Source organism: Bos indicus x Bos taurus, chromosome 2, assembly GCF_003369695.1.
Source record: "Bos indicus x Bos taurus breed Angus x Brahman F1 hybrid chromosome 2, Bos_hybrid_MaternalHap_v2.0, whole genome shotgun sequence".
In the NCBI taxonomy this organism is placed as follows: domain Eukaryota; kingdom Metazoa; phylum Chordata; class Mammalia; order Artiodactyla; family Bovidae; genus Bos; species Bos indicus x Bos taurus.
The window spans coordinates 21568368-21593666 of record NC_040077.1 but is presented as its reverse complement, the minus strand read 5'-3'; the positions used below and the strand labels follow the sequence as shown (position 1 = coordinate 21593666).

The window sequence follows — 25299 nt, the reverse complement described above, 5'->3', positions numbered from 1 at the left end:
ACTGGAGTGGGTTGCTCACTTCTCCAATGCATGCGAGTGAAAAGAGAAAGTGAAGTCGCTCAGTTGTGTCCGACTCTTAGCGACCCCAAGGACTGTAGCCTACCAGGCTCCTCCGTCCATGGGATTTTCCAGGCAAGAGTACTGGAGTGGGGTGCCATTGCCTTCTCTGCCTTCTCTTATAAACAAGCAGAAATAACCACATTAGCAGCTAAGATTCAGGAAATTGGGACACTCATAACTGATGGGATAATGTGGAAGTGGATGGATTAAAACTAATTAGGTAGGTGACCAAAGTAGTACTTGGCTGTAGTTAGGAAGGAATACTTAAACTAAATGGTCAAAGAAGTGAAAGCAAAAAGAGAGGAATTTGAAAGTGTGGGTCATATAAACAGAAGGAGGAAGATCTGGGAAGGTGGTCAGTGTGCATAATTACATCTTTTATAAGCCAATCTATAATAGCGTTAGGTTAGGGCTTTCATTTCTGGATATAAAATGTATAAAAATATAAGTACTGGTTGAGATGTGAACCTTGGTAAATTATGTGTTGGTAAAACATTTTTAAGTCCTTAGGTAGAAAACAGAATTGAAGAGCATTTAAAGTTTTATAGTAAAGAGCTTAGCTCTTAGAATTAATGAAATATAGTAACTGCACATAGGGGAGTCTGAAGTACATAAACATCACTCTCTTGAATAATCTTTAGTAGGGCAAGTTACTACCTTATAGAGCACTTAAAAGCAGCATCAGTATTCATTCATTATCCTCTCTTGACTGCCCTAGGGTATACAGTACTCATCTAGTGAGGAAGCGCTAATGTTTGCTCCATGCTGTTACATTGATTACAATGGGTCTATCTTGGAAGTGTGCCACTGGATACAAAATGCAAGAAAAAGATTTTCAAGGGTTAATTAACACTGCTTTCAACTACAGATTTTTTTTTAAACTATAAATTTTTTTTAAACAAACATGTTTAAAAACAAATGTATGCTAAAAAAATTACAGTGGGTTAGAAGAAAGTTGTCTAAACGGTGATTCATATACATTTTACAACTAATGTAAGGATATCTATAATCCACCCACATATATGTTGAGACATTTTAAAGAAGGGTAATTTGGTCCCCCCAAATTAATGAAAACATCTATAAATATGATAGATATTTATCTTACAACAGAATTTTGGAGCTACTCAATTAGTCCAATTACCATCTTACAGGTAAAGAAATTAAGGCCCCAAGAGTGAAGTTACTTCCCAGGATCACAGAGCAAGTTAGAAGCAGATCTAGGACCAGAAATTCTGTCTGTTGACTCCTGGTTCACTGAACAAACATATTTTAAACAAAAGGTTGAAAAGGTTTGAAAAAACTAGAGCTTTTGTCTCACATTAAGTATTCTTTTTTTTTTTTTTTTTAGTATTTATTTATTTAGCTGTGCTGGGTTTTAGCTGCAGCATGTGGAATCTAGTTCCCTGACCAGGGATCCAACCCCAGCCCTCTGCCTTGGGGGCACAGAGTCTTTGCCACTGGACCACCAGGGAAGTCCTAACATTAAGTATTCTAAGTATAGTTTAGTAACCATTAAGAGTATCAAACACTGGTCTGTCCATTACTGGATCAAAATTCTATCAATAGAGAAATCTAATGTAAGTAAATGAAGATTAAGTACTCAGAGAAATTATATAAGATTTAACAAGTCTATATTCTGTAAAATGTACAATAAAAGCTAGGCATAATTTTAATTTTAAACTAAAGGAAAGAAAACGAAAATCTTTATTACTATGTTTCTAAGCAGACTAGTAATTTAATGGTAGAGTTACATTTTAGTGTTGTAAAATTCAGCTACTATGTTGAAAACTTTTTGTCTTAAAGACTATGTCAATTAGAGTGAATGTAGGGGAAAAAAAAGTGAATATAGTCTTGTGCTGACCAATCTGATATCCATCTTAAGAGGTAATCTGCTAAAAATAATGTTATTCAAATTCTATGTTATATGTTGTACCCATGAAAGCAAATTTTTATCACATCTGTCAGTACCTGGTAGGAATAAACTACTCGATCATAGTTCAAAGAAAAAACACAATGTTCTCTAGAAACAATTTATGAAAAAGTCAGATCCATATTTCATAAGCACCACAAAAGCTCATCAGAGTAATAACCCTCCTTCTCCTGGGTGTTATCCTACCATCTGCTGCTCTATTACTTATCTTTATTTTGCAACTAATTAACAGCATAATCTTCTAAATTCAGCAAGTTAATTATCATTATTGTGGTCTTTGCAGCATCATCAGTCCTTGTGAAATCTTGCTCCCCACCCCCAGAGAACATATGAAAATGAAGTAGGGTGGGAAAGAGTCTGTTTCGTTGGAGTGGGCTCATTTGGTGTTTGCTCATTAGCTTGGCATGCAGAGGGAGGTCAGAAGAATTCTGCTGAACATGAGGCTCCATGCAGGGCCCAACTAAGTTAATGTAGGTTTCTGAACATTTGCCAAGATGCCCTCTGTCAGCTCTCAGTAGAAACCCCCTGCAGAAAACCTACCAGCTACCCACTGTGTGCAAAGATCTCTCTCAGTTTGTCACACAAGTCTTAAAGAAATGATTCTGGGGAATACATCTTAAATACTTAACTAAATCTTCTTAAATGAAACTCCTGGATGGTTAACATTTTCTTATTCAGATGAGTTACTTTTTGATTATAAATATTACATAGGAAATTTGTTTTTTTAGAAGAGTAACACAGGTAGCAAATATCTATGGTTTAATGTGCTTAAAGACAAACAAAACCCCTAAACTATATGTACATTTGGTGAGAGCCAGTGCAATTTTGTAGAAAACAGTAGATCCCAGGAATTTTCCTAGAGTATTAAAAAATACTGGGTAATCTTTTATTTGTGGACCCCCCCCATACATTTTTACTTAAACTAAGTTTTTACTTTTCCAAAAACTCAAAGTTCTTAAAAAACAAAACAAGCACAACTTGTCCTGAAAGAATTTCTTCATAAAAAAAAAAGAAAGATCTTTTTAAAATATTTGTAACAAACACAATGCATATAAATCTTCCAGTAAGCACTGGGCACATGAAAACCAGGCCACCGCAAAAGCATCCTTGGCTATCTTAGGATACAAGTAAGTTTCTCTTCAGCTATAGTGTACTACTTATTGTTCTGTGTTCCAATGTTGCCATTTCTCAAACATTTTTTTTTAACCACATTTTAGCAGAGTTACTATTGCTGTACTATTTAACATTAACAGACTGTGACCACAAAGGTCAAATAAATCCTTAGCAGAGATGCAGAATCAAACAGGGAGGATGTTTAAATATTTTCAAAGAGTTGAAAACAACAAAGCAAAATCCAATTGAAGCAGTTAAAGAAGAAATTATAATGTTTGCTGGGGGGCTTCAGACTGGTAAAAAGTCAGAAAAATTATTTAACATGTAACATGAATCTAGGGGATGTGAGCTGGGGACCATTCATTTGGAGAGAATGGAATTAAGAGTTCTATCACTGACAGAGAAAAGAATCCAATCCTATGATCATTTATCTGATCATTAAAAAACCTCTGTGCACTAGGATATGAATCTAGTCTCAACTTTCTCCCATTAGAATTATACAATTATTTATTTAGTAAATCTTTTTAGCCCCCTGATGCTTAATAAATTAAGAAGATCAATGACACTGACATTTTAATTCAAGTTTAGAAACAATCAAACCAAACCATTCAAAGTTCTAGCAACAGGAGAATGGATAAAGAAATTGTGGTATACTCACAGCAAAATACGCAGCAATAAAAAGAAACTACAGAACATGCAACAACATGGATAAGTTTCACAGACATATACTTAACTGAATGCAAGAGTATATATTGATTTTATTTACATTGCTGGTGATAAATATTAACAGCTGGGGGAGATGGACTGAGGGAAGGAACATAAAGAAACATGGGTAGATGTTAATGTTCTATACCATAATAGAGGTGAGTTACATGAATGCACTTAAATTGTACAGTTTAAATTGGTCCATTTCAATCTATGTAAATTTTGCATTTAAGAAAGACTTATTAAAAAATAATTCAGTGACGGTAAGGAGTGGTCTGAGGAAGAACAACAGTTACATTGCTAATAACTGAAGCTGGGTGATGAGCACATGGGGATTCATTACAGAATCTTATTTACTTTGTATATAATACTTGAAATCTTCCATAACAAAAAGCTTAAAAAAAAGGAGGGGGGAGGCTAATTTCTGAATCTTTTTATTTAGTTAAAAAATAGGACAATCTTATTTACTATCCCAATTAAAATAGGTAATCACCTAAATGTGGCTATTTTATATGTTAGCAATATTTTACTAAGAAATTTAATTGGACTGTTAAATTTAAGTGAGGCAATTTGTGACTCCCCATGCAATTTGGGGGGCCTTCAACCTATAACTGTGTTTCATACATAAATATGTGAAATACAGCTTTGGTATTTTTCAGTGTACAAGCATACAAAGTATTTTTATTCTTACTAATTAAATTTCTCAAATTTATTCAGTTATTCAGGGAAGCTTACTAGTTTCTATCTTATAGCCAAAAGTATTTCTTTAAATCTGATCTGTTCTTTACAAACTGTGGAGGGAAAAGTCCACTGAATATGTAAAAGTATTCTGAGATGCAGAGAACAACAACAGGATCTCTTTAACTTCTATTCTATTCTACATAGTTCTCACTAATTCATTTTTTCATTATACTAGTTACGTTAAGTAGGAAGTGTAAAACACATTCCTAGTGAAGGTCTTCTGCTAACAAATGAAAAAGATTCATCTTAGTTCCATGGCTTTGACCTAAACATGGTGTTACATGAAAAATTGTCCTCTTGGATTTTCAAGTTCTTTCACTATCATCAATAACCAGCTAATTTTAATACTCTTCAACCAACTATTATTTATTCAGACAGTATATAAGTTTTACTGTTAAAAAAAAAAAAGTTATCACATGCCAAATTCAGAATGATTATTTGCATTAATGGAGAATAGCAGTAAAAAATTTAAAGCCTTGCAATAATACATAATGGTTTTTATGTGTACAAATTTATAATGTCAGTGTAGTGCCTAGCATATAACTGAAACAAATAATAGGTGTCTAACAACTATCGATTGATTTTAGTTAAAAATTAGCTCTAAAGTGTGTTAAATTGTAGAAGGGAGAATTATTTTGATTTAAAAGAAAATTACCCCACTGATCCTCCCACCCCTTAGCAGCAGCTTCAGGTCATCTACTAAGAAGTTAGCAAGTAAGAAAGATTTGAGGCTAAGAAAGACCCCAGAAATCAAAGTTTAATCCCTTTATTTTACAGATGAGGAAAATGAGTCTCAGAAAAATTAAAGTGGCTTGTTTGGGGGTAGTGAACAGAAGAATTATGAGTAAAATGAAAATGTCTTCTGATTCCTACTCTATAGTTCACCCCTTAACATCGATTTCTTAGTGCTTGAAACACAAGTCAAAAATATGGTTTTCCTTTATATATAATGTTTACTAACCTGTATACTATTTCAGAATTTTTTCTTAATACTGTTCTACTCATTTGAATGACTGTTTAAAATCATTCATAATGCCAGTGCTGCCTTCAGATGATTACTTCTAGTTTCAGCTGCAATATCCCTAGCCTCCAGCAGGAGGAGTTTGCCTAAAAAGCCACATCAAACATCAGACAAACCAATGATAAAAACTAGAACTTTACTTCCAATCGATTCAATTGCTTTCAAGTACCAGTACCCTGTCACTATGCTAATTAAAACTTTCCTTTTCCAAACTTTCTGGTTCCCCTATAATGTAGTACAGGCCCACAAATTTATAAAATTTGATCTAAATTGTGCATCTGAAGTGGGCTTTAATTGAAAAAGCTAATTCAAAACAGAGTCAAGATATGTACAGAACAAATAAAATCTTGCTTACCATTTTTGCTTCTGACTGCACTGGTTGAGGAGAGGAAGGACCTGGAATTCCTGGAACGCTAGGCACCATGGTGACTGGTCGAACAAGCTATCAGAAGATATTGAAAAATAATTACTAGAAAATATATTCAAAATGAGATTTGTACTTTATTTGCAAAATGGCTGCTATAATAATTTACATAATAAGTATATATTAATATGTATATGACAATATATTACACATTAACAGAAAGTATATATTGTGTTGGCAAAAAAGTTCCTTCTGTTTTTAAAGTAAAAATAAGACACATCTTTCATTTTCATCAAGAACTGTATTGAACAACATATTCACTGTTTTGTTCCACTGCCTTCTGCCATTTTTCAGGCAAGTTAATGATTCTGTCTTCCCAAAACCTTTTATCTTTTTGAGCAAAGAAGTGTTCTAGGTTCCTGTCATAATTTGTTTTAAAAATGCAATGTTTTCATTATCTTTCTAATCACATGTAGAAATGACAGTCAAGAAGGTTTTCTTCACTTCACTTACATGGAACACAAATATCAAAGTGATGATTAATCAAGCTGGTACAAATGATTTTCAGTGCTTGATTTGGATATTTTGAGTATGTCAGCTATCAAACTCATAAGATTGAGTGTTCTTAATTAATGCCTCGATTTGATCACTATCAACTTCAACAGGACTACCCAACCATGGGGCATCATCCAGCAAATCTCCAGCACAAACTTCACAAACCACTTTTGACACGTTCTATCAGACACAGCACCTTCTTCATTTACTACACAAATCTTTTTTATTTTTTGCATTTCAATTGTGTTTTTACTTTTCTTGAAATAATAAAGCATAAATGTGTTGAAAATGTTTTCTTTCATCCTCAATATTAAAATGGCTATAAATAATTCACCGATTTCAATTTTTTTTTAAAAAATGTACACTAATACGACAGCTGTCACAATACAATCTAACAAAATTGTTTCAAATGAAGTTAAAGACAACTGAGTGCTACTAGAGCCATCTCATGGGGAGGGACTGAATGAACTTTTTGGCCAACCCAATATATTAATATTTATATTGTAATATAAATATAATAATTGATAAAATTATTTGAGACTGCAGAATCAGAAAACTTCAGAAAACTGTATCTGAACCCTTAATGATCTTAATCCTGACTTATCCTTCAAAACTTGTCAATTTTTCTGAGACATTCATTTTTAATCTCCAATTCTCATAATTTATTTTTAATAATTCCTTCTTACAGAAACTAATAATATTCACAGTGATGCAAAATTTCTCATAGATCTGTCACACCTCCGTTTTGAATGAGAAAGAATGTTAAAACTTGTATAACTAGGCATAAAAAGTAATTTCAACAATGAACTTTGCTTTTCTAAAATATATACATATAAAATTTATAAAATATATACATGAAAGTTCTTTAATACATTAAATACAGCATAATGACAAAGGAGAACCTGATTACCTCTAGTAATTTCACTAATACTACTACTTAACAGATTTTCCATCGTCTTTTGCCTTTAAAAAAAACATAATATCAACAGTGAATGATTAGTTATTGTATACTAAAGTATATCTCTTTTTCATTTCAGTTTCTCTCACTGCAGTTACATTTAACAGGATACCATATAAACCCAGATACAAGAATCCTTTCCCATCAAAAATATCCGGAGAAAAGAGAGAGTAGTCACCTTATATTTGAGTCCTTATAAAACTCTCAAATAATGCATTTTGAACTACAAAGTTCCATTTGAAGACAACACATTACCTTGATTTTGTGGAAATATCTGAAATATTACAATCAATGCTAATTTTGGATACTTAGAAAGGTCACTTTAGTTAATAAAATAAATATTTAATAGTAATTTTAGTTAATATTCATGAGGATATAATCTCACCAAAAGTGTAAAGAGCATTTTAAAAATAATTTTTAAGAACTATACAATAAATGATTATATTGTACTGACCAGAAATATCTATCTACAAGGTGATAAAAAGAGACTGTATTTTTGAGTATCAGGACTTGATGTAAGATTTCCAGGATTATAATAGTAGATTCAAAAAGTGTTACACTGAAATTATTTAGATGAGGATGAAAATAATGTGTTTCGGAAAACTTTGTGAGGCTCCTTAAAAAGTGGTTCTAATGACAAAAACTTGAATATTGAAGACACACTTGAAGATTCTGTTATTTTATGAAATGTGAGAATAGAAAAAAAAGCATTATTTGTAACATATTATTCAGAAGAATGTGCCTTTAAATACTCACTAAGTTACTGAATAGTATAAGTAGATATTTAACTACTATGTCTTTCAACATTTATATAATTAACATGCCCTTCAAAAAACTTCTTTTTGATCTTCTCATTAGGAAAAGTGGAAACTATCTATTGTCCATTCTAGTAGACCATTTAGATTTTCACATGCTTGGGAAAGCAAAGGAATTCCATAAACCCAACATGATCATAAAAGTTCAGAATGCTTTTATAAATGATTTCTCTAATAATCAAAATAACATGAAGTTACCTGATAAATGTTCCAGTATAAATTTCTTCTTATAGAACAGAAATCTATGTTAATATTTGAATTCTACAAATCTAGCAAATTGAAATGGGTTGAAGAAGGAATTAGTTTTTTTTTTTAGTTTCAACCTTAAGTTTATTTTTTAAATTTATTTTGTAATTGAAGGATAATTGCTTTACAGAATTTTGCTGGTTTCTGCCAAACAGCAACATAAATCAGTCATAGGTATACATATGTCCCCTCCCTTTTGAACCTTAGGAATTAGTTCTTAATTACTAAATTATTAGTTCTTAATACTAAAAATAAAAGGAAAACAATTAAGATTTCGAGGATTGAAAAATGTTACTTATCCAGTTATGTTTGCCTTGAAAGATTTACGCGATCACAGTAAATATCAATGAGTAAATATTACTCAACATTAAGTATTTTGTTGAACTTAGTTTCACAAACCAATCAAGCAGCCCCAAGTGTATTTTCTGATTATAAAGATCAGTTTTCTATAAAGAAAATATTAAATAGTCTAAAAACTTACTGGAACTGCAGCTGGAACATGCACATTAGAACTTGTGATTGATGCAGGAATAGCAACAGGCATGGTTTGTCCATTAGGAAGATGTAACAGAAGAGGAAATGGGCCTGGTACAGGACTAAGGAAAACAAAAGAAGGGCAATTAGAAAAAAGAAATCCATATCAATGATGTCTAAAAAATATAAAAGTATTTTTACTATTATAATTTAAAAATAAATTTTCCAGAGACATCTAAAAAATTAATAAACATAACAGAAGAGAAACAGAGAACAGACAGGTGGTTGCCAGAGGGAAGGGAATGGAGGGATGAGAGACATTAAGAGGTACAAACTTCCAGTTGCAAAATAAATGAGTCACAGGAATGAAATTCACAGTGTGAGGAATATAATCATTAATAATGTAATATCATCTCTGTATGGTAACAAAGGTGGTCAGAAGATACAAACTTATAGTTAGAAGATATATAAGTACTAGGGATGTAATGTGGTGTGCTCAGTCATGTCTGATTCTTTGCAACCCCATGGACTATAGCTGCTTGCCAGGCTCCTCTGTCCATGGAATTTTCCAGACAAGAATCCTGGAGTGGGTTGCCATTTCCTTCTCCAGAGGATCTTCCTGGCCCAAGGATTGAACCAGCATCTCTTATGTCTCCTGCACTGGCAGGTGGGTTCTCTACCACTAGCGCCACTTGGGAAGCCCTAAGCGTTCACTGTACATCTCAATAAAACTAGAAGAAAAAAAACGAACAAGAGGTCAGCCCAAGGAAAATGCCCATGTGACAGATGCAAACTTGATACCATTTCTCATAAAATGAACAAAATACCCACAAAAAATCATACATGGTATATATACACTGCTCAAGTAATTAAACAAAAATTTCTGAACCACTGCAAAGCACACTGTAAAATTTAATTAGTTTTAATTGCATCTTAAATGTACAATGTATGTAAGCAGTGTAGAAAAAAAGAAAAAAATGGGAAAAGCTACGAATTTACTTAGAGAACAATCTGCAATATATTAACTGAGAAAAATTCTTGTCAGAAAACTCTTGAGAACTCCCTGTAAAAACTGAAAGAAATGTTTTGTGTTAGTCGCTTAGTTGTGTCTTACTCTTTGCAACACCATGGACAATAGCCTGCCAGGCTCCACTGTCCATGGGATTCCTCCAGGCAAGAATACTGGAGTGGGTAGCCATTCCCTTCTCCAGCGGATCTTCCTGACCCAAGGATCAAAGCCGGGTCTCCTGCATTGCAGGCAGATTCTTTACCGTCTGAGCCACCAGGGAAGCCCTGAAAGAAATGTTATCTAGTGATAAAGATAATCTTATGTGTTTTGTGTAAAATAGCATGAAAATAAGAGATCATCTTAAAATCACAATCTGTTTAGTTTGTCTTTAAAATTGGGCACTGTATATGTTTTCTAATGTGTTAGAAAACATTTATATTAAAAAAAAAAATTACCCGAGTATTTTTTCCAAAAATAAAAGCATGCAAAAATGATTAACACACACACAAAACTAAGGCCACAATTAGAATAATTAAATGTCTTAGGAAAATCATGACAAGAAAAACTTAACAATTCATAAAATTCAATGACTGGCCCAAATCACTTACACAATTGGCCTGTTGGAGGACGGTGCCTGGGTGATTACAGTACTTGAGGTTGGTGAAGGTACTGCCTGCTGAATAATGACACTTGAGTCAGAACTTGTAAGCAGCACATTGGGAACTTGTAAAGATGCTGGACGAACAATAGCTGATGTGGGCTGTGCAGTTTGTGCCAATGGTACTTCCTATTTAGTAATGAGATGGAGAAACAATGAAATTTAAAAATCCAAGTCAATTCATGTACCTTTATGAAAGGAATATAACACATCTCTTAAAAAAGCCCCACAAACTTAGTACTTAGTATCACCCCAAAATATATTAATATTTATTTAAAGTTAATTAAGAGAAAATACAGTACTTTGGCCACTTCATGTGAAGAGTTGACTCATTGGAAAAGGCTCTGATGCTGGGAGGGATTGGGGGCAGGACTGCAAGGAGACCCAGCTAGTCCATCCTAAACGAGATCAGTCCTGGGTGTTCATTGGAAGGACTGATGCTGAAGCTGTAACTCCAGTACTTTGGCCACCACATCCGAAGAGCTGACTCATTGGAAAAGGCTCTGATGCTCGGAGGGATTGGGGGCAGGAGGAGAAGGGGACGACAGAGGATGAGATGGTTGGATGGCATCACCGACTCGATGGATGTGACTTTGAGTGAACTCCGGGAGTTGGTGATGGACAGGGAGGCCTGGCGTGCTGCAATTCATGGGGTCGCAAAGAGTCGGACACGACTGAGCAACTGAACTGAACTGAACTAAAGAGAAAATTGTAGAAGTAGTTGTTTCAAATGCAATGTTAATATTTTAATTTAAAAAACATCTGAGTGGTTTTTTCAGTACAACTTGTTTTACCATCAATCTAGAAATAACTTAGGCTGGGCAACTTGGCTATATAACTCCATGAGAATTCTAATAAAAAATAAAACTACAATTCCATGCTCATGGAAGTACAGAACTTAAAATCCAGATGGGACTTCCTTGTCCTACTCCATCATTATATTGTATAAAGAAGAAATAGGTCCAGGAGACTCTTTTATAGTTGATATAAATTCAATAATAGAAATGTTAAAATTTTTTTTTAAGTAATACAAATGTTTGCTAATTTCAGGTAACTATCTCTACATTACCAATAATTTCTCAATATCAAAAGGTGAAGTAATATTAATACCTTGAATGTAAAACTAAACTACTGGAGTAAGATCTTTCCAAAGTAAAGAAAAACACGGAACCTTATAGATGGGTCTTTTCCCCAGTTTACAGATTAGAAAACAGGTTATCCAGAACTCCATAACTAGAATAAAAATTGGTCCACCATGTTCTTTGAATTTGCCTTTATACTGCCATTTATTCTCAGAATTTTATTAAGCTACATAGGAAGAAAGATAAAACTAGTACTACTGGAACTTTGTTTACTTGACAAATTTGAGAAATTACAACATGCCCTGAAGGACTAGTAGGAAAAGAGACAGTACACAAGTAAAACAAACAAGAAAATTTTGGACAATAATGTGTTATAGGCTAACAGTATAAATATAATATCAATAAATCATGAGAGATTAACTGAGGGAAAGTTGGAGTTGGCTACTTTAGATAGTATAGTGAGGTAAAGTGAGCTTCTTTGAAAAATGGCATTTGAACTGGTACTGAAAAGATGAGGAGTGCATTCTAGGGAGAAGGAAGCAATACCAAGAGCAATGTCTTTGAGGGAGGAAAAAGCTTAGAATATCTGATGGACACTATCACAGAAAAGGCATGAGGTGAGGCTGGATAAGAACACAAGTCTAAATCAATGATGGCTTATGGAAGAAGTGTGAGTTACCTTAAATGCAAAGGCAAACCACTGAAGGATTTTAAGCAGAGAAGTGACATAATATATTAAAAAATATACATCCTAGCTTCCCTGGTGGCTCAGCTGGTAAAGAATCCACCCGCAATGCAGGAGACCTGGGTTCGATCCCCGGGTTGGGAAGGTCCCCTAGAGAGGGGAACAGCTACCCACTCCAGTATTCTGGTGAGTGACTTTCACTCACATACATATATATTCAGATATACATGTACATGTACATGTATTCTGTATATGCTTGTGTTTGGATACTTTCTGCATATTTGTTACATTTCAATTAAAAAGAAAAACAAAGCCACCAATTAAGAAAAATATACAGCCAATGGAAAATAGGTTGGAGATGGAAGTAGAAAGTCCTGGTAATTGTTAAAAGTTATATTAACTGAACAATATATTAACAAATAATTATTAACAGTTATTAGAAGGTAACTGTTAATTATTCAAGTAAAAGATGATTTGGACTACAGTTGTGACAGTGAAGATAAAACAGATAAATTAAGGATATATTCAGGAAGTAGGTTTGGTAAGATATGCTACTGGTTTCACTGAGAAGGAAAAGAGGGAATTAAGTATTCTTTATTTTTGGCCAGAGCCAACTAGAGAATGGATGGGAGAAAATTTACTGAGACAGAGAAGACTGGGGGGCGGGGCTCTAATTCAGACGTACTACGTTTAAGATGACACATAAAAGGAAATGTCAAGACAGAGCTGCATATGAATATGGAAATCCGGGAAATATCTGGGTTGATTGATATAAATCTGAAAACCAGGTTGATCGTTTTTAAAGTTACATGTCTGGATGAGAGCATTTAAGAAGGAAAAAACTGAGAAAGAGAAGGGGGCTCAGAATTTACTTCTTACAACTTGGAATAACTATGCCCTGCCCAGTGTGAGCTAATGACTGAAGAATGCAGGAAAAAGAAATACCCCTAAGAGGGATAAAGCAGCAACCAGCAGGAAAAAACTGTTGAGTGTGAAGGGACTGGAATATTCTCTAGGTAAAAGGTATTTATATCAAAGATGTAACAGCATTTCTTATAACTGCGATAATGTGGAAACAATATTTACATTCAAGATCAGTAAATACATTATGATAATGATAAAATAAAGTGCAAACATTAAAAATATGACTTTGGAAAATTTTCTAATGGCATGGGAAAATCTTGATTAATGCTGAATGTCTAAAACATGATATAAAAAAGTAAACTATGATTCTTCTTGGTATTTATCTTTTTATCCCTTTATACTTCTATGTAACTATTCACTTGTATATGTGTGAAAGTGTTAGGCAGCTCTTTGCAACCTCATGGACTGTAGCCTGCCAGGCTCCTCTCTGTCCATGGAATTCTTCAGGCAAGAATCCTGGAGTGGGTAGTCATTCCTTTCTCCAGGTGATCTTCCCAACCCAGGGACTGAATTCGGGTTTCCTGCACTGCAGGCAGATTCTTTACTGTCTGAGCCACTACAGAAGCCTAATACATATATGTATATTTTTATGTATAAAGGTATACATGTATCTAGGAAAAATGTTTCAAAATATTAGTAATTCTTATTGCTCAGTTATGGGGTAGAAGGTGTTTTTTTCTTTCTTATATTTTTCTGGATTCTTAAAGTTTTTTAATAATGAGAATGCACTTTTATTATAAGTAAATAAAAAAATACAAAACACCTAATGGTCAAAGCATTTATTCCTAGGTATCAATAAATAGTTACCTTTTCTGCCTTACTTCTAGCTCCTCTGTCATGGCAAAAGTCCGTTAGGCTATGATTTTAGAGTAACATAACCTACAAAAGAACACTGTCATTGCCTTTCACTGTGCCCCATGCCTCCAAATTAATGTGTTTAGTAGATGTGCTAATGAATGAACATTAATTGAGAAATATCTGTAATAATGGTTAACTCAGCACATAATATACCCCAGTTGGCCCCAGGTACCAAAGTATTCAGATCTAGGAATGAGGCACTAAATTACTACAAAAAGACTATACCAAGTAAGACAGTGTCATCGTCATCATATTAGTTGGTATTACCAAACATCACTGCTGAAGTAAGTAGCTATTCCTTTAACCCTTTAAAAGTCTAAATAACCTTTATTCAAACAATTTTTAGTTGCAAAGATTCTTAATTAAGCTATCACTGTATAAAAGTAGCAAAAAAAAATAGCAAAACCCAGAGAAATTAAATTTATAAATGTATGTATCCTCTAAAAAAATAACAGGTTTATCTTAAATGACTATGAGTCTCTCCAATAATTTGTCATAAAAATTATCTATAAACAAATTATCTTCTTTCCCTAAAATATCTGAGTATTCACAGGCTTTCACATATAAGACAAGTACAACCTGATGCTGATTAAGGCATATTACATTAAAATTTTATGTAGACCAAATATTAGACTTTACTGAAAATGCTGATTTTTTTTTCCACTTAGTTTGAGTTTCTTCTGTAAATACAAACTTCTAACCTTCTCATCACTGGTAGTAGACTCTGGGTGAGGTAAAGGACTATCCTGGTGAGTTGTTTCTACAACAGAAGGCTCCTCAATTTTGCTTCTTATGATGGGTGTTGCAAGAGGAGATAAATCTAGAGGCATCTAAAATGCAAATTAGAGAAAGTGTTAGGAGTTTAAAAACAGCCAATCAGTTTATCTAAAATAAGAAAGCAACAAGTGAAAACTGTTCTGTCAGAAGCACTCTTTTAATTTCATGGTTAATAACATACTTTTTTAATGTCATCTTCTGAGGCTTTCTTGAACTCATTCTCAAATGGACTTGCCAACTCATTAAACAAACCCACTTCTTCACAGTTTTTCAAGAATCTTGTTGGTGTTGGGGTCTGATCTGAAATAAATGTCAATAAGCAATTACACAGCTTTAAGTATCATACAGGACTCTAAAGTATTTTAGCTAGTAAATTAATGAATTAGCAAGACTGGTTCAGTCAGCTGTTAATTCTCTTTGGAAAGACCTCTTCCTTTAAAGCAAACAAAATTTGGTTAAGTTCTTGTTGCAGTTTAAGGTAGTTCCTCCAACTTTATGAACAATAAAAGTATGAAAAGAATTTCTTCTTGTTCCTTATTCCACAGGTTCTGAGTAGAGTGACATAAGCATCCTCTATTCAGAGATAAACTATTATCATTATCTAACACAAATTAAAAAAAATTTATAGTATTAAAACTTACTAATGCTTAAAATACATGCAATTTGGGGAAAACTAGGACCAGAACATGTATATTTGCTTGAACTTGGCCCTTCCACTAGTATTCATAATCTATTATGAAAGCAAGCTTAAGATGAAACAATGCTGCACTAAAACACAAACTGGGTGTACATGTGAGCACATATTAATTACAAAACAATAGCTAGTTAAGGTCTACACTGAATGAAAAACAGCCAAGTTATGAATTTTGCCTGTTTTATTATTTTCAAGGCTATTTGCTCACATTGATTAGGATTAATAGCACATTCAATTCTATTCACATTTTATATACTTTAGGGCATCAACTTCATAAGTTACATCAAGGATCTAGCCTAAACTAAATAAAAGTATAAGGATGACTCCTGGCTTAAGATATAATACTCATAAAACCTTCTGTGAAATTAAAATATATATTTGTTAACTACTGGGTTCCTAGAGTGGGCATTACTTACTGTTTTATCATCACCCTCAACCCAACGTACACACAGAGTATTACTACATATAAATATTTTACACTAAAATGATCTATTTGTCATACACATTAGATATAATATAGGCCTACCTCAGACAGTAGTAGTATTATCAAAATTACTGAAGGACTTTTTGTCATCATTTTACCTAACAGTCTGCAATGTACATAACCTGTACTCCCCCAAAGACATACAAAATGGTAATAAGGGCCCAGCATTCTTGTATCAACCTAGGTCCATCCATCATGACTGCAATAGTAAACTGAACCTAAATTTGACTCTTCTGTTCATGCCCAAAGGATTTATCTATGCCTAAGAGAGGGCTCCTATTTTGTATTAAAGGGAGAGGAGTCTTTAAAATACATATGCAAAAATCATTTTTTATCAGCAATTACTATAATGATCAGGCTTGGAAAGAAAAAAGTCAACACAGGCACAATTGTTTAAACATGCATATGTGGTTTTTGGCTATTGATCATCAAATATATATCACACGCATCATGCACTATATTTACACAGTTACGCTATACTACTGATCTCAAATGTATTTAAAGAAAAAAAGTCAAGTGCTATGTTTAAATGTGTTCTACTTTTCTAGCGCATTAAATGTAAACAGATCAGAAAGTAAGTTCTAGAAACCAATCTCAAAATATTTTTGAGTTAAATGTTACAGAGAGAGATATGGCTCTAAAGCAAGAAGTTCCAGAGAAGGAAAGACCTTCATGCTCAGGGGAGTGAAACTTCCAGGCTGTAGTTATTTTGTTGGCATTTTTGGTTTTCTCTCTCAATATCTGATACATGGGATTTTAAAGAAATGCACACCACACTCTTACCTGCTTCCTTTTACTTATAGAAATAAAGATATGCTGAATGTTTCCCTACATTTTTCCTAAACAAATTGTTTTTTGGTGAATTATCTGTTTTACCTCCAGTTTTTTCAAGACAAAAATCTTGATACTGAATGACAAGAATTATCTTTTTTCTTCATTATCATATGCAATGCTTATGAAAGATAATTTGATTTCAAGCTGGGTAATAACTTAAAAGTATTAATAATATTCAGTATTTAGATATAATTCTAGACTTACAAATATATAACCTAAGCTTTACAAGAGAAAAAAATTAAAACATTAATTTGAATATTTGGACTACATGACTGTGGTTATGACAAAAGGACTGAAATTTATATATCAAATTTTATATAAAATTATTTTATCACAATACTTCTGTGTGTATACATATACAGAGATGTATGTATCTATAAATACCCAAAAAAGAAGTAGCTGACACAGCATGGAAGGACAATAAACCAATGCATATACTGGGCTTCTCTTTTCACATACTGAAAGATAATCATCCATTTAGGTGATACAGTATGTTCACAGGAGCAACATAGGAAAATAAAAATCATTTATTGAATTTAAGCCCCATTTATTGAGAGTATTTTACTAACACAGATGTTTAGTCCAAACAGAAACATAAACAAAATCCTAATGAACAAGTCTGCTAACTGCTTTCTCCAACAGGAGGAGCCTGATCATTTTCTAGCTTCACATAGCACTGTAAAGCAGATGTAAACAGCTAAAAGAAACAATGACTAAACATCACATTAATTGAATTATCAGTTAAATGTAAGTTCTGGAAATGGTATGAATGCTCCCAGATCCTAATTAACTTCCACAAAAAATGATATTGAAGTCTACATTTGAAAACTATACAAAAATGTGAAATGAATGGTCAGAAGGAAACATGAAAATGTAATGGGTAAAATACATGTTGCCAACATTTATTGTAAATGAAGTCATTGGAATATCACCAGACTATATTATTTACAGAGAATACACAAAAATTGTGCACATTCCAGGTGAAATATGTATATAAACTATTAATAAAAGCATATACTAACCAGCCACAATGACACTGTCATTACGTGCTGGACCAAATTTCAGTGTCATCTCATGTTTATGTTTATGGACAGCCAAATGATCCTCGTTGGTAAAACGCTGTGGCAAAAAGTTTTAAAATATAGTTAAGATTTTCAATTTGATCAAATAAGTTAAATGATAAGGAAATTTTCATTTCCACAACAACATGTAAAACCACCATTAACAAAGACATAGCAGTTTGTTAACTATAAAGAATCTACTGTTAGTATAGATAAACATACTAGGTCTCAATCACAGAGAAACTCATTACCCAAGAATGAGCAATAATGATAATACTAGGTCACTTAACTCATTTGAGAGCATTTAAAAACAAAACCTGAGGCAAAGAAACTTTACATAAATTTCATCTGGACACTAAAAATAGACGACTTAATTTTTGCCATATCATAGTAGAAATATATACTCCACGGTATAATGACTTTTGAACAAAGTACTGTTATTTTACTTAGATTTCAGGTTACTTACCACTTTTAAAATGAGAACTTTCTTATAAAAATATTATTCCTGGACAAATTAAGAAGTAAATCAGGTGCTTTATGTTACCACATAAAAAAAGAATGCCTTGATTATAATCCAGCAAAGAAACAGCAGTCAATACAATAAAGCAATTCATTTCAAAATAAAAATTTTAACTTAGAATAAAGTGGTTTTACATTTTTTATCATACTCTTACATAAAAAAATGAAGCAAAATTATTTCTAAAGCTACACTTAACTTTGATAGGTCCTACATGCTAAAGGTGACATTTATGATTACAATATAATAAATACATTGTTTAAATATCTCCTGTGTCTGGATATCAATCTTTATGAAGATGCTCCTTATCTTTAGCAACATTTACAACTGAATATAGAGCACTTTTTAATTTCAAAGAAATAATTATAAGATGTTAAATTAAGAGATCTATACTCACTCTCTAGGCTATATCCTTAAAAGTGGGATGTTAAAATAATGAACATGGTTTCTCAGAACTACCAGAAATGGATTCCTTACCCTGTGGTCTTACCATTCCCTATTCAACTCAATACATACTTCCTTTCATGCAACTAGTGATAGCAGCTTTAGGGTTAACCTTAAAACAATGTAAAAGAAAGAAATATTTCTATCTATTACGCTTTCTTTTCTAAATATTAGAAGTATGACCTGTATCATCCTTGGCCCAGCCCACAAGCCCACTGTAAAAAGTTAATCCCTGTCATTTATATCTGATTTTGCTCTGCACGGTACATGTTTATAGCACCTACTACTACTACTACTACTAAGTCGCTTCAGTCATGTCTGACTCTGTGCGACCCCATAGACGGCAGCTCACCAGGCTCCCCCGTCCCTGGGATTCTCCAGGCAAGAACACTAGAGTGGGTTGCCATTTCCTTCTTCAGTGCATGAAAGTGAAAAGTGAAAGTGAAGTTGCTCACTTGTGTCCAACTCTTCATGACCCCATGGACTGCAGCCTACCAGGTTCCTCTGCCCATGGGATTTTCCAGGCACGAGTACTGGAGTGGGTGCCATTGCCTTTATTATATTGATGTTTTCATATTTCCTTTCAAGTAGACTGAGCTCCTACTATTTCAGTTTCCCTAAATGTAACATATAGTAAATAGTCAATAAATGCTAACTAAAAGAATGAACTCCTTACAAGTAAAGAACTGAATCTTCAAGCCCAATCTAAAAGAAACAAAAACCACCAAACCACAGACTGTTCCTAAAGGTGAATTAAGCGTTAATTTAATTTGGTTATATTGTTTTCTCATGTAAGTATGCTTTCTACTAAGTCTTTAAGTTACTGTACACCAGTGGAAAATTATTAATATGTCCCCTCTTTGGAACCTGTTTGTATTCCCATTGAAGATGAGTATACATATACAAAGAGTAACTCTATCCCTTGACTTACTCATTTACAACTGAAACAATCATTGAGCAATCATAATCTAGCTCTGCCCTATGCAAGTGCTATTTTCCTACTGCTTTGTCATTATGTATAAGAATCCTTTCCAAATTTGGAAAAATAAGAAATAGTCATCCTTTCGTAGAGTTTCCAATAACGAAGCTTTTGGAGAATGAACATAGCGATAGGATTTACCAGCACTACTTCATTGCTTTTTACTTTGCATTACAGTTTTGAATGTCTTACAAGTATCTTAAAGCAAGATTCACTTTATGTTCCAAAGAACCTAACAATGTGGCTTCTCCACTGAAGGTAATCATTAAACATTTGCAAATAAATGCATTTTAGTAGAGGTCTTAGATTTTAAAACAGCAAAGTCAGCATAATTAACAGACAAGCTTACAAAGTTATCTCCTAGGAATTTTATCCCAACGGTATCCTCTGCTTAGTTACTGGTTTGAACACAAATATTCAAATCAAACAGCAACTACATATACAATAAATAACATTATGTTTTGTACAAAATATGTGAAAATACCAACAAGATTGATTCTAAGTGAAAAGTAGCAGGTAAAAGGACCATAAAATACATTTAAGATCATATGAATAGTAAAAGGAGAAATGCCAGGAATATGAATTCACAAAGTTTCAAAGAGAACACAGATCAAGTTTATCTAAATGCTATTTATAAAGGAACTGTTAATCATATAATATTTTTATACATGGGTAAAATACATTGAAATTGATACTTGATACAAGTTAGTATCAAGTTGATACATTGACACTCCTGTATCAAGTATCATGGATCTTTATCATGATATAGATATTATCTATATCTATAACGTTGCCTACCATCTGAGAAGACTTATTTACCTATAACGAGAAACTTAAAACAGTGTCAAAAGGCAGTCACCAGGAAAAGATATATATATATGTAAAATGCATTATTTTTTCAACAAATACAAAACAGCTACTACAAGCTAAAATAGTTTTGCAAGAATCTATTTGAACTGCTTTTCCAGACAAATTAAAAGGTTTATTCTAAAAATAAGTTTTGTAGAAAAATAATGATATTGCTGCTGCTGCTAAGTCACTTCAGTCGTGTTCGACTCTGTGCGACTCCATAGACGGCAGCCCACCAGGCTCCCCCGTCCCTGGGATTCTCCAGGCAAGAACACTGGAGTGGGACTGCTAGTAATAATATATTGCATTCATACAATTTCTTTCTTCCAGGCAATTGAGAGCACTACTCCAATGAAAATGTTATACATGTGCAGTGTTTTGTCAAATAAGAAAGACTTTGAACATGCAGCTGAATAAACAATGGGAAAGGCAGTCAAGAAAGTTAGAATAGGCCAACAATGTCTCTTACAGGGTTAAAAACTAAGGGTAACCTGACAAATATAGGAAGCGGTGAAATAGTTGCTTCCATAAAAAATTAATTTAAGCTCAGGTGTTGGAGAAATTTGTGTTTCCAAAGTGTGAACACTCTTATCAGAATTAACTTAAGAAATGAGTCATTCTGCATTTAATACATGCATTTATATCCATGACATAGATGATTATTCCTAATATAAAACATTAAATAGGTATTAAATTATAAGGTCATTAGGCCAATAGCCAATTTTACTACTTCTTTCACGAATTTAAGTACTCTAATTTAACACCAGGGAGTTACTGATCAAATACACACAGATACACACACTCTCCCATACTTTCATTGAAACTTCAGATTAAATAAAATGAAATCTTTATCTCCTTTAAAAAAAGTTATAATGTATTAACATTTCACCAAAGAAAAAATTTTCAATGAGAGCATCACCAAAAGCAAAGCTATTATCAATAAAATGTAAAAATTTCAATGTTAAAAAGACTCTTTCACTAAATTATCTCAACTTTGTCTCTTTTACCAAATTCAATGGAACATCATGTTAAAATAAATGAAATTATCAAAAGTCTATCTATGAAATACCTAACAGTGACTGGGACATAAAAAAATTTACTAGAAAGAGCCAACAGTTAAAACTTTTGCACTGATTTCTATAGGTCTCTCTGAAATAACATTATCAACAAAATATACTTAAAATTTTTTAAATCTATTTGAAAATTTAAGTTCATTAAGTGTTTTAAAGCTAAAACTCAAATTTGGAAGAATGTTGTTAACTAGTGACAAAAAATAATTTGTACTACCACCATCAGATTGGTGCTTCTAAAATCAATGCTTAATAGAATTTTTGATTTCCTAGGAAATTACTATTTGAATCTAGAGAGAGACCATAACTATTCCTAGTCCAAGCAAGATTTAACAAATGGATGATGCTGACCTTGGCCCAGTTATCATTTGGCCAGTAACACTTATAAAGTATTACTATAATATAGATTAGACTATTTTAAGTATCTCAGAGAACAAATATATGCCAAAAAGTTATTAATACCTAGGAATGAAGTGTTCATGATGACAACAATACTTAAAGTTATTAGTGAAACTAAAAAGTTGTTTTCGCTTTTAAAAACAATATGAAAAAATGTATGAGGAGCCTTAAAAATGTGTATACATTTTGATCTGATAATTTGGTTTCTAAAAATGTATTTTGAGGAATTAGGGAGATGTACATAAGGGGTTATAGAGAATATTCATCACAATGTTGTGATTTTTTTAGGCCATAATAATTAATTTTTAGGCCATAAAAGAGGAATAGGTAAATAGATTTTGGGACATATTCTGACAACAGAACACTATATAGGAACTCAAACTCATGTTTTCAATTAACACACAATATATCATACTATATAATGTATAATATACTATGTAATATAGTACAGTGCTATACTGTATAATGTATAGGATAATACTATATAATGTCATCTGCATACAAATAGAATACAAATTAATACATGCGGTATGATCCCAATTTTGTTTGAAAAATAAAAGGGGGGAAGGACTTAGGAAATGCACAAAATGTTGACAGACATCCTCTCTAGATTTTACTTTGTCAGCATTCTCAGTGATACTTTTGTAATTAAGAAAAAAGAAAAACTTTTAATGTTCACTGAAAAAGATACATATTCAAAGACCCCTATTGAAATATACCTCGAAGGCTTTGCGATATTTTGCTATAAACATAACACAAAAGTAGGCTTGGGTTCACACTTATCTCCAGTGTTCACAGGTTCTGTGACTGAGAGGCATTCAATAATGTATATTTGATTGTACATGTGTAAAATGAGGCCAGTAGCACCAACTTCATAGGGCTGGTGCAGGATTAAATAACATAACCCACATAAGCTTAGTAGCACAGTGACTAAGTTGAAAAATGTTAGTATCATTGTAATTGCTTTTGTTACTACAACAACGATTATATGGAACTTTTAATTCCTCCAATCTTTTTTGAAACAAGTTGGAGCACAAATTTAGACATGGTATGCTACACACTTGATAAATATTTGAAAGCTCTATTCTATGGTTCACAAGCAACTTTTGAGTTTCTCAGGTAGACCTTTTTCATTACTGTTTTGAATACACTTTTTATTTTGGAAAACTTTTAAATTTACAGAAAAGTTGCAAAAATTGTACACAGAGTTCCTGTACACTCCTTACTCAGTTTGTTTCCCCTAGTGTTCTCATATTATTGTGGCACATTTATCAAAACTAAGAAACCAACACTAATATATTACTATTAACTAAACTCACAACTGGTAGCTTTAGTATTGCCCAGCTTAACCAGACTCTGGCTCCAAATGACTTTTTGTTATGTTCCCAAATTCAAAATCATCTCTGAAAATTATGTCAAGGACTGCCAGCTGTCCCTTAATATCTACTACTCTTTTTCCTTCAAATTAAGAATTTCTAAATTTTAGGTGAGCACTTGGCTGCCCAGAACAAAGACCACATTTTCTAGCTTTCTCTGCAGTTAGGTGGCCATATTCTTTTGGGATCAAAAGAATGAGTGAAAACTGTTTGCATTATTTCCAGTTAATGCTCCTAAAATGATGCGTGTATACATGCTCTTCTCTGCTTCCCCTTCTCCCTCCCTTACTGCTGGAATGTGGACTTCATGTCAGGAGCTGAAAAGCCATTTTGGACCTAAAAATGGAAGCAGCATGATGAGGATTACATAATCAGCCAACCTGGGACTCCTACTTCCTGGTTATTATATTAAAAAACAAGCCGATCAGTCTGTTGTTAAGGTTGATTCTTTGTCTCAGCCTGCATCTCTTAATAACAATATGCCATAGCCTCTAAAGATAATTTCTTTTGTGCAATGGAATATACAGAAATGTAGTCCATTCTGAAGGAGATCAGCCCTGGGATTTCTTTGGAAGGAATGATGTTAAAGCTGAAACTCCAGTACTTTGGCCACCTCATGTGAAGAGTTGACTCATTGGAAAAGACTCTGATGCTGGGAGGGATTGGGGGCAAGAGGAGAAGGGGACGACAGAGGATGAGATGGCTGGATGGCATCACTGACTCAATGGACGTGAGTCTCAGTGAACTCCGGGAGTTGGTGATGGACAGGGAGGCCTGGCGTGCTGTGATTCATGGGGTCGCAAAGAGTTGGACACAACTGAGCGACTGATCTGATCTGATGTGATGGTGACCATATCGAAGAAACATGTTTGTATGTCTAAGTTTTGATATGGTTCCTTTTCTCTATTCAAACCTTCTACACCTCTTCCTGACTTTTCATTCTCAGGTACTATGGATAAATTGTCCATGGTCCTACGTAAGGCCAGTCCTTCCACTTGAACACTGAATCCCATCCTCTCTTAAGGACCCTATTTTTGCAACAATTCCTCTCTCTACAGTGTAAAGTATGCTGTGATAGTCGCAACTTAAAATTCAAAACAAAAAAGCTCCATCTTTAATCCTCCTCCAGCAGTATTTCACTGTTCCCTTTAAGCTATTACAAAAGGTATCTTATAAAGTCTCCACTTCTGATTCTCCACATTTACTCTTCAGGCTGACTCCAATCTCATTGTCGTCACTGCTCTTTCACTGAAACTACTCTTACCAGGGTGTCTTAACAGTCCCCATATTCCTAAATTCAATAGTAAATACTGAATTATCCTATCAACTATATGACTATACTGTTTCTCCACATTTTGAAACTTTTTCTACTTGACTTCTAGAACAGTTTTCTTCATTGTCTGCTGCTTCTCTGCCTCCTCTGTGTCCTTCCCCTCTTTCTGACTGCTAAACACTGGAGTGCCTTAAAGCTTAGTTCTCATCCTTCCTCTCTATACTACTTAAATACAGAAGTAAAACTGAAGAAATATGGGGAGTATGGATTATCAAAATGTATTTCTAACTCTACCAATGGAAAAATAATTATTATCAGACATCAAGGGAGGAGGAAAGGAGAAG

The 25299-nt window shown here is 33.3% G+C and overlaps 1 protein-coding gene across 6 annotated transcripts in view; it reads right to left on the bottom strand.

Annotated features, from left to right (window-relative positions):
• The window catches only part of ATF2 (activating transcription factor 2), an 83626-nt gene that overhangs the window by 27386 nt on the left and 30941 nt on the right, over positions 1 to 25299 (bottom strand). For 4 of the 6 annotated variants that reach the window (XR_003513695.1, XM_027557110.1, XM_027557120.1 and 1 more), the window contains 6 exons: positions 18010 to 18106; positions 15157 to 15275; positions 14900 to 15028; positions 10600 to 10778; positions 8990 to 9104; positions 5926 to 6012 (listed from right to left, as the gene is read on the bottom strand). Coding sequence is in view for 5 of the 6 variants with exons in the window: in XM_027557110.1 (XP_027412911.1) it covers positions 5926 to 6012; positions 8990 to 9104; positions 10600 to 10778; positions 14900 to 15028; positions 15157 to 15275; positions 18010 to 18106 (726 nt within the window). In the remaining variant the exon portion in view is untranslated. The remainder of the gene's footprint in view (positions 1 to 5925; positions 6013 to 8989; positions 9105 to 10599; positions 10779 to 14899; positions 15029 to 15156; positions 15276 to 18009; positions 18107 to 25299) is intronic. The other 2 variants (XM_027557138.1, XM_027557146.1) reach the window with 2 other exon arrangements.